General features: G+C 39.5%; 1 protein-coding gene across 1 annotated transcript in view; it reads right to left on the bottom strand.

Moving 5' to 3' along the window:
- Positions 1–3,842: 3,842 nt before the first annotated feature.
- The window catches only part of LOC105918004 (aconitate hydratase, mitochondrial), a 19,077-nt gene continuing 12,122 nt past the window's right edge, over positions 3,843–10,797 (bottom strand). The window contains exons 12-18 of the mRNA XM_012852972.3: positions 10,714–10,797; positions 10,385–10,567; positions 10,116–10,211; positions 8,014–8,205; positions 7,749–7,881; positions 6,333–6,454; positions 3,843–6,250 (exon numbers count right to left, since the gene is read on the bottom strand). The exon at positions 10,714–10,797 is cut by the window's right edge and continues 28 nt beyond it. Coding sequence (XP_012708426.2) covers positions 6,119–6,250; positions 6,333–6,454; positions 7,749–7,881; positions 8,014–8,205; positions 10,116–10,211; positions 10,385–10,567; positions 10,714–10,797 — 942 coding nt within the window. The 3' untranslated portion in view covers positions 3,843–6,118. The remainder of the gene's footprint in view (positions 6,251–6,332; positions 6,455–7,748; positions 7,882–8,013; positions 8,206–10,115; positions 10,212–10,384; positions 10,568–10,713) is intronic.

Genomic DNA, 10,797 nt, shown 5'->3' with positions numbered 1-10,797 from the left:
TTTACCATTTTTGATGCATCTGTATATATTTGTAAGTATTCTCCATATACCCTTCTTATGTATCTTTCCACCTCTCCTTCTACCGTTTGTCTTCCTTCTTCCAACAATGTTAAATCAACTTTCATCTCTTTTTGTATCCAAGGCGGATTACATGAAAAATCCACGACCGGGCTAATTAAACATTGATTTAATCCTATTTCCTTTATTTCTTTATTTATTATCCATCCAAAACTATTTACTTTTACATTCTTAACACTTTCTTGGCATGGTTGTAATATATTATTTATAGGATAACTTTTTTTATGCCCTTTTACTTTTGCCCAAACCCTACTCCTAATTGTTTCCTTCTTAACTCCAATGGCATTTCCCCCATTTCTACCTGTAGTGCTGACACTGGTGTCGTCTTCATTGCCCCACAGCAAATTCTTAACGCTTGATACTGTATTTTATCTATTTCTTTTAATAAGTTACTTGAGGCAGAATTATATACCACACATCCATAATCTATAACCGATCTAATAAGTCCAATATATAATATTTTCAAAGTTTTCCTACCTGCTCCCCATTCTTTGCCTCTTAAACACCTCATGATATTTAATATTTTTTTACTTCTCTCTATTATTTTACTAATATGTATTTTCCATGTAAGCGTTTTATCGAACCATAAACCTAAATATTTGAATTTATCTACCCTTTCTACTTCCTTATCATACATTTTTAATTTTATATTAGCACCTACCTTCCTCTTAGTGAAGTTAACAAATTTAGATTTTGAACTAGAAATTCGAAATCCCCACTCTAGTGCCCAATCTTCTACTTTACCTAACGCTTCTTGCATTTTATAATTTATAAATTTTATATTTCTTCCCCGTTTCCAAATAAGACCATCATCCGCATATAAAGTCATTCCACACTTACCTTCGATTTTACTAAAAATATCATTATTCATTATTATAAATAACATTGGACTTATAATACTACCTTGAGGAGTGCCATTTTCAGTTAAATATTTTGAACTTACCTCATTTCCTATTTTAACTCTTATACTTCTATCAGTTAAAAAATCTTTAATCCAATTATAAATTTTACCTCTTAACCCTATTTGTCTAATTTTCACAACCAGTCAAGCTCTCTTGTTCATAATAATAAAAAATATCTGTGAAAAAGGCTGATAATACAAAGTTTAATACTTTTTCTTTTTCTTTTTAAAAGATAAGTTTTCACTTATTTAAATGTCTGATTAACCAGAAATTAGCTAAATCCTTTTAGGATAATAACTATTTAAAAGAGGTCACATAAAATTCCTTCCATTGCTTTTAGTAAGCAGGCTTTTCCACCATTTACTGTCAAACTCTAATGTTGCATCATTGGAGTCCTGTAAATTACATAAAATATTGATATTTTATGTAATTTACATTACATATTTTTATGTAATTTTATGCGGGAGGCTAAAAGATCTTCAACAGAAGATCTAAATTCTTATGTTCAAATTTAGCCATAAAGAGCTAAGTGTGAACTACTTTTACAATTCACAGTAAAGCTCCACAATATTATTTTACCAAAATATTGTATGATTTCCAGCATCTGGCCTCAAATTTAATGGCGATAATAATTATCCAATACATTTTTACGGAAACCAATATGGGGTCTGAAAAATATTGTAGATTGCATCCAATCAAATAATTTCCCCATTGTTGTCAAATTATCTGAGTACAGCACTTCTTTTTGCATCACTGCACAAAACAATGCGTTTCCTTAGAAAGAATCCACCATGGTGCACTTTGATTCTCACTCCTGGTAAAGACAGGTAGAAAAAGCCTAAAAATCAAGTGCTGCTGAGGAGGTTTTGTTTACCATCTACCTCACTCTGTTACAATATGACAAACTGATGTCCTAGTCCTGCCCTGACTGTCACTGCTCTGACACTTTATTATGACGGGCTTAGGCTGCCTGCTCTCATATCTTTCTGAATTTGAAGTGGCCCTTGTCTTAAGACTTTGATAACCTAATGGAAACTTTTAATTGTTGTGATCATTGATAACACGTATCTTAAATACCCTTTTGGAGCAGTTTTGGTAAGCCTGCCACTTGTGGTGCAAGTTCTCAGCTGTTCTCGTTTCTACATTTGTAGGTAATTGCTTTCACTGTGGTTTACTGGAACCCCAAAGCCTTAGAAATGTCTTTCAGACTGACAGATGACAGCTATTATTTTTATCTTTTCTTGAATTTGGTTAAACTGGGTCCTGGTGGGTTGTTTTTAGAGCTCTTTGAGCCCACTTCATGTTGTCAGACAGGTTCTGTTTTATGATTTTATACAGTAAGTCTGGCAGTAACCAGTCCTTCATGAGGCTGGTGACGTTGAATTCAGATTTTCAAAATGTTCTAACAAGAGGGCAACATTATTTTGTCACATAAGACCAGCTTGGTTTGGAAAGCTTTCGCCTTTAATGTAATCATAGTTTGAAAACTAGCTCTACTCAATATTAAAACAGATTTGAGGTTCTGAAACATTTAAGTGAACAGTCCTCGACATGTCGTGGTTGCTGGTGGTGTCTGTGTTTGGTGCATCCTGCCCTCCACGTGGAGTCTGTGCAGGGTTCCACAATAGTCAGTTCTCACAAGATTTTATAACCTTCCTGAGGGGATTTGAGTAAAATAAAACTTCCCCGATTAACTTAATTCAGTTTATAAAGTGCCAATGGACAAAAAAAGAAGTCATCTTATGTCCCTTTATAAAAAAATAATCCAATCGTAAAGATTTCAAATTGATCCTAATAAAACAACACAGTGAAGTTCAGTTTAATTTTCAAATGTGTTAAAGATGTTTTTTTTTTTTTTTATTGTATTGGCTAACCATGTGTTTTGTTTTGTAAAGTGCCTTGAAACAATATCGGCTGTGATTTGGCGCTATATAAATAAACTTAACTGAAAACTGAATTGAAAAGAAAAAAAAACACATGAACTTAAGATTTTCTTTATTGTTTATATTTGTCAATATCAATATATTTTATAAGATACCTTTGTAAACCATAAAACAGCAGATTACTTTTACACAATCCAAGTCTACAGATTAAAGCGAGAACAATCATGACAGTGAAAGAGCATCCCTCCATTATCCAGAAACAATTAGAAGAAATGTCAAAACACTGAATCAGGAGCTTGGTCACAGAGAACACCTGAGTTTCACAAGAAGATAATGCCATCATGTGGATCACTACTAGAGTAGTCATTTTACACGTGTAATCTGAAACTACTCAGCAGCAAAGCCTCATCTTGTTTCACAATGTTCAGCAGCAGAAAAAAATATGGTGATCAAGGTATTTTAAAAGAGGAGCTTTCCTAGGAAATACACAGAATAAAAACAAAACTGGTAAATCGTAGCAACTGGTCGGCATTTTAAACTTCATAAGAACATTAATGATGATAAAGTAGCAATTTTTTTATTCCGATAAATACATCAGCATTGTAGGGCTGGGCGGTGGAGAGTAAGACGAGTGATTTCATCAGAAAGTCAATAGTCATCTTATTTAAACCCCCGGCTCTGATATTACACAGCAAACATTTTGAGATGAGGTCAGCTCTCACACAGGCAGCGCTGCTCCTATGCAGTTAATTTCTCTGTGACAGAGCAGTAATATACAAACATACATTTGCTTTTTCTTCTATAGTAATAGTTTACAATCAGCTGGAACAGATCCTAACATTTGTCTAAGGCAAACTTCTAGATTTATTGTTTGTGCTTGTTTGCTATTGTTAACGAGGAAAATGACTGATAAAAATTGATAACGATTAACTAATTAGTAATATTTGCACACCCTAAAAACTGGGGATTAACATTTACATTTTTTTTAATCATCACAGCGTTAAATGTCCAAAAGTATACGATTAAACATTGAGGCCACATCACACCTTACCACACTTATCTTACCACTCTGGTTCAGAGATGGAAATATAAGTACAACTTAGGCTTTCAATAATAAAACATAAAAACAGGCTACATTCAAAGCACATTTTTCCAGAGCTCTGTCTTTCTACCTTCAGTGAGTTGTTGTATTTTAGCTTTAATCATCAGTAAATCAGGTTCAATGAGGAAAAACTAATGCAAAGCTCAAAAAACTTTCATCACTCTGAGTTCAAGAGGACAGGCATGATTACTAGATTGTGCGTTAGCGGCTTTCCCATCACGTAGAGAACAATTAAAAAAAATTATTCAGTTCAAAGTTTAGCACAATGAACATAATCTCATCACAGCCACAACGGGGAAAGAAAGAACAGAAACGAGGAGACAATATAACAAACCGAATAAAAAGTGGACAGGTTTGTGACGCTCCACAGGATTTAAAACAAAAAAGAAAAAGCACAAAATACTTTATTTACTTTGTTCATGAGTAATACTGCATTTTTCTCTGGTCCCTCTTCAACAGCAGCACCCCATAATAACCTGACGTATCAGGAGCAGCTCTACTGTCCAGATAAATGAACACAGTCTTAGATTAAAGAGCTGGCTTTGGTTAGGATTGGATGGCAGGATGCTGCAAACACTGCAAATTTAGTTCAATGGAAACAATTCATGACACTAAACGTATGTAAAAAAAAATATATATAGATGTATGGTCAATTTACTACAGTAGAATAAATCTGATTTAATCTGGTTTGTGAGAAATCACACTGAGCTTTTCCAACCAAAAGTAATTCAAAGCGTCCTGAAGGACTTGGACCTTCCCACATTTTACTTTATGTAAAAAGACCAACACAAAATAGTAGAGCTGATTTGTGAAGTGGAAGATAAAAAAAATTACTTTTCTTTTAGTTATTTTTTACAAAGAATTATCAGAGAAAATGTGACATGCATTATGTTTTTCAGCCAATCTTACTCTGACACCCCTTGATAAAAAGCAAAAATGAGTGTAAATTGCAGCTTCTTTAAGATGACCTCGATAACCTCCCACCCCTTTCGTCTGATACCCAGAAATAAAATTCATACACCCAAGTTTACAGATTTCTGTTTTGAAGAACCAAAATAAAACAAAAATAATGCTTTTATCCCCTTCAAAATTAAACACTACTTTGTGTTGGTCTATCTCAAAAGAAATCCTAAAATACATTGAATTATGTAGTTGTAAACTTACAATATATTAGATTCAGGTATTATGAATGCTTTCACCAGGCAATTTATGAAGGCAGCAAGTATAGGAATAGCTACAGGGAGTGTGCGGATATTAACGTTACTGATGCAGATGAAATTAGGTTGTACAGGGGGAATAAAGTCCACAGAAACAGAGAGTGAGCTGCAGCCGACAGCACAGACTGATGGGACTGTAAGCCTGCTAGTTTATCACCGACAGAACGGAGGTCATGCTTGGGAACGTGTTTGTATATTTAAAAAAAAAAAGTTACGGATTGATTTGAATTACATTTTTTAGCACAGGTGCGGAAATTAAATGGCTCAGTTAGTTTAGGACCAAGGAAGGACATTAGTCTAAGTTGGTAACAGAGTCAGAAAGGCCCACCGACTTAGAATCGCCTTAAACTTCACAGCTAAGGGTTAACAAAACAAACAGAACAGTGTGAAATAAAAAACTAAATAATCAGCTTATTGGTTGGTTTTATCAGAAGCTAAAGAGAAACATTAAAATGAGGTACCTGGAAAAACAACAATAATCTTAGAGTGGATTGTTTCCTAAGAGAGTTTAAAGCTTCAAGTATTTTCACATTCATTTTCACGTTCTCCTTTAATTCCCACAGATACTAATAGAAACACTCGTAAAACACATTAAACTATATGCAGCTCAGTGAATTTAGTGCCACAGAGGTTAAATACATCTGATTCAGTGTAAAAGGTGAAGATCTGCATGTGAACTGAATCCTACAAGAAGTAAATATGCTCAAGACATCAGGAGTTGTTTTTTTTTTTGTGCTAAATTTGTGTGACTCCACTTGTGAACTGGGAGGGCTTTGAACATGTAAGTGCTAATTTATGTGTGTGCGCTTTCCATCTGTACAGCGACCTTATTAATGCATGTGTGTCGGATGGTGGAGCGAGGGCGACTACGGGTGGGTTGGATTCTGGCTACCCTCCGTCTTTCACATCAGATCCACGTTTCTCTCCTCTTCACAACTACTGGAGCTCCTTCATCCTGTTGAGAGCGGAACCGGCTTTGAACCACTCGATCTGTGTCTCGTTGAAGGTGTGGTTCAGAGAGACGGACTCCTCGCTTCCATCGGCGTGCTTGATCACGGCTGTCAGCGGCTGGAGGGACAGGATCATACATCAGCAAGGAATGCCGGCGGCTCTTTAGAAGAATGCGTCAGTGGTGCAGAACGCTGCTCACCTTGCCAGGAGCGAAGGACTTGAGGCCGAAGATTGAAATCTTATCATCTGGGCGGATTTTCTCGTAGTCGCTGGGGTTGGCGAAGGTCAGAGGCAGCAGACCTTGTTTCTTCAGATTGGTCTCTGTAAAAAAGCTCCCAAAGTAAGAGAAAATGCCAAACTGATACCAGTGATAAACAAAGAAAGAGGCTATGCTTCGTGGAGCGACAGAGATGAGGAATAAGTTATTTTAGTGGGGGGGGGGAAAGTCTATTTTTTTCTTTCAATGTGTGAGTTTTGTAGGGGATAAAAAATAACCATGTTAACTCTGATGACCTGAACTGCAGACGTGCTCTGGATCAAGTATAAGCAGAACTAAACATTTTGGCTTGGATGAAAAACCGCAAAGGTGAGTGAGAACACTAACATTACTAATCACCCTGAGCACAGCATCCTTATCATGAAGCACGGCGGTGGGAGCATCATGCTGTGGGGATTTAGGGGAGATGGATGGAGCTAAATAAAGGGCTACACCTGTTAGAGGCCGCAGATAACGGGAGCCTAAACATAAACTGAATGCTTTGAATCTTAGATTATACAGTTCTAGTGAAAGTACCACTGCTGGTACTTGGGCTCCCTCTGGTGCTACTTAGAAGTGATTCTGGTGTTTGTTTAGTTTATAAAAACAAGTTTACTACTTATGCAGCACCTCATTTACCTGTGAGATCGATTTTGGATCTGGGAACGACGATCCGCCTGAGTTCAGAAACTTCTAGTTTCAAGTCAGAAAAAAGGAGGGTGTTCCGTATTTCTTTCTTTTATGCATTCAAACACTAAAAGGAACATGTTCAATAACAGATGGAGTATATAAAGGTATTGGGCCAGACAAACTGAATTTCATCTGAACTGAGAACTGCTTGTACAAATGGCTCACTGTCAGAAGACGCTATGCCTGCAGCTACGTTTTATATTCTCATGAATCCTGAGCTCAGGGTTGTAACTCCACTCCTCCCAGTCTGAAGTCCCACTTTAGGAGGCGTTCTTACTGTAATCCTGACAGACAAGTCAGAAAATCTGACTTCCCGGAACAAACAGAAAGCACCATAATGCTGTTTTTGTTTGTTTCGTACCTTTAGACACTGTCACAACATCTTCAGAAATGGAGGATGTATTGAACACTTCGTTTGAGAAATATAATTAAATATGAGTCATCAGAATGTCAAACAGTTTACCTCAATTTACCATAATTATTATCTCTCGGTTTCATACACGCACCGTCTGCTGGGTTGGAGGAACACATTTTTTTTTCTATGGACCTTACTCTTATTTATTCCAACAACCTTTAAAGTTAAAAAGTGTTGATTCCCTCTGCTGACTGACGTCTCTAAAATACAGACGACGGTAACATTTTCCCTCTGCCGCCTGCTGAGAAACTAACCGTGGATCCTGGCGAAGCTCTTGACGATGATGGCGCGTCCTCCCAGGTGTCGTGGCTCCAGGGCGGCGTGCTCCCGACTGGATCCCTCCCCGTAGTTCTCATCTCCAACCACCACCCAGTTCACGCCGTTGGCCTAGATGTTTAGATCAGGAAACATTTTACGCTGCACTCCTAAGTCACCAGGACTATATAAAGATTAACGAGGCAGCGGCATGTAAAAAACAAGAGAGACGGTAAATGAAACGAAGACGGTGGGACGTCTCACCCTGTAGAAGCGGGCCACGTCTGGCACGCCTCCGTACTCTCCAGTCAGCTGGTTCTTCACCTTGTTGACGGCGTTGTTCTCAATGTTTACGGCACCTATCAGCAGGTTGTTGGAGATGTTGTCCAGGTGGCCGCGGAACTTCAGCCAGGGCCCGGCGGCGCTGATGTGGTCTGTGGTGCACTTTCCTTTCACCTATCGGTAAAGAAAAGACCAAGAGGGCAACGAGGCGTGAGGGATGCAGGTCATCCGTGGCACCTGAGGGGCAGCCTGGGTGGGAGCTAGGGCTGTAAAGTTTTATAACAAGGGAATCCTATATCCAGCTGGACTACAGGGACCTAATCTGTGCTTCCTGCGCGTTTAATTCTTTACTAAAAGCAACAGCTGCTGAGAAAAACCAGGCAGTGGTCAAAAGTTCATCAGCAAACCATTTACTGTCCATATTTAGCCTCCGCTGGGCATGAAGCACGCCATTTTTGTCAACTTTCAACTGAACGATGCCGTTTGTCAAGCGGGTAACAAGAGGGGAACGCAGCTCATCGACATCTTTTCATGGTGCCATTTAAGGAGGAGAATTAAAAGAGACCATCTTTCCCTTAAGTCACATTTGTGAGGTCTTTGTATCTCCCCTCTTGACCATCCGTCTTCAACTTCACTTTATAGACAACATTATTAACTGAAGGCTCGAACGCCAGTCCTTAAAACTAGCAGGTTACACATCAAGTTTTTTTTTTATTTTATTTGTTTTATGGACAGGAGATGAAAAGCAAAGACACAAATAGAAGCTGCAGCCTTTGACTCTCTCAGACCGTCCTGCAGGTAGCAGCAAGAACAACAGACATGTATTTAACTGCAGATCCTGAGCCAATGTGCTTTAGGATTTTACCAAAGTGGAACACCAAGGTGGGTCAATTTCCTTATGACTAAGATTATATATGGGCCAGCTGACTTCAGTATGATTTTACGGCTGTAAAATTACCAGAACATGTTGTGATTCTGCCCAAGTAAAGTCCAACTTTACTAAATTAAATGAAACCAAGTGAATGAGAGGAGACACTTTAAATTCAGCGGCCACCACCATGATTGACAGCTGGTACGGCGCTCTTAGGTGTGAAAGCCTCATGTTGACTCATCCAAGCCCTCTTTATCTCCATGTGGCCAAATAGTCCAATCCTCACCTTGTCAGGCCTTAAATTGTCCTTTTAATGCGGGAAGCTCTACATTTCAGTCGAGCTTGAAGGTATCAGATTTGAAGAAGGTTTAACCCTCTTAGCAAAACACTCCAGGCCCGTGTTTCACAAGCACGAACCCTGGCAGCACGCACCATTAGTTTCCCAGCCTCCTAAACAATGACAGCAGCAGGTAACTGCTGCCGGTGGAGGCCTGATCTCATCCAGAAAACTGAATTACTGTAAGAAGGTTAACAGAAACAGAAGCAGTAATTAAACTCAACAGGTCCTAGTTCATCCATCTGGCCCAGAAAAAGTACGTCCCTATGCTCTCAGATGGGACTTTTCCATCGGACCCGTCTACCCGGCACCACTTTACCCGTCCCGCCCGAGCTCCGCTCCGCTGTACCGCTTTTGGTTTTCAACAGAGCTGGTAAGGTGGAGGCTTTAAGCCCCACCTCTGTTTTACGCCCTGCTGCTATTAAGCATTATTGTGTGGCTTTAACTCTGAAGAAATATGTGATAAACGGTAGAATAAAAAAGCAAAGAAATCATTACGAATAAAAACATAAAGCAAAAATATAAATAATGTAAATGTAATGTCTTGACTTTAACGATAAAATAATCCACAGAGGAAATTCTGTTAAAATGTAGGGCTTTTTAGAAGCTGGATATTGGGTATTCGCATTGCAATACACTGATTTTGAGGAGCAAAACTCCAGGACCGTAGAGGTAAGGAGCAGATCGGGCCCCCAACCCAGTGGCTGCAGAGACAGAAGCTGTCCCCCAACACTGCCGGCGCAGGGCTCCGTCCACGCTGCCTCTCTCCCGCAGAAAGCTGCTACAACAGGACCTCTGTCCCTCACACACAACACTGATTAGATCAGCAGCTGTGAAGAACAACAATGGACAACGAGTTCACGTTTTCCTGCTTACCTTGATGAGGACCCTCATGTTCTCCAGATCTTTCCCATTCCACTTGTCAAAGGGCTCCAGCAGCTGCAGACGGTTACTGGAGGGGCTCACGTCTACCTGTCCGCCGTCAAGACACGACCAAAGCAAGTATTCATCCATGCATCACAACGATGATTAAGTTCAGAACCTCTGAATTACCCTGATTTCTATCAGTACACCACAACTCTTTATTTCTTGTCCAGCTTTCTGACCAGCGGAGCACCGATACAATTAGAGCAAATGGACCACACCTTGACCGAGCTGCTCTCTGCAGGGGGGTGCTGGTACGTGTCCTGGCCCGGGTCAAAGCCTCTGGAGGGGAGCTCGTCGCCGGTGGGAGGTTCCAGCTTGAATTTCTCTCCACTGGGCGCGATCAGATAGTCGGTCTCTGGGTTGAAGCTGAGGGTCCCGGCCAGAGCAAAAGCTGTGACGATCTATGGTGAATCACACAGCACAATATAATGAAAAAATAAATTCCTCCTGGTACAGTATATGAAAAACAACATTTTCAAAGTTGCATATTATGGTCCATGTAGCTTTCTGCCATTTCCTCCATTGTGTTCAGCAGAGGCCCTCCTACCTCTGGAGAAGTTACAAAAGCATGAGTCGCTGGGTTAGCATCGTTCCTGGCGGTGAAGTTCCTGTTGAAAGACGTCACTATGGT

The sequence above is a fragment of the Fundulus heteroclitus genome, chromosome 16, assembly GCF_011125445.2.
Source record: "Fundulus heteroclitus isolate FHET01 chromosome 16, MU-UCD_Fhet_4.1, whole genome shotgun sequence".
NCBI lineage: Eukaryota > Metazoa > Chordata > Actinopteri > Cyprinodontiformes > Fundulidae > Fundulus > Fundulus heteroclitus.
This window is presented reverse-complemented; position numbering and strand designations above follow the sequence as displayed.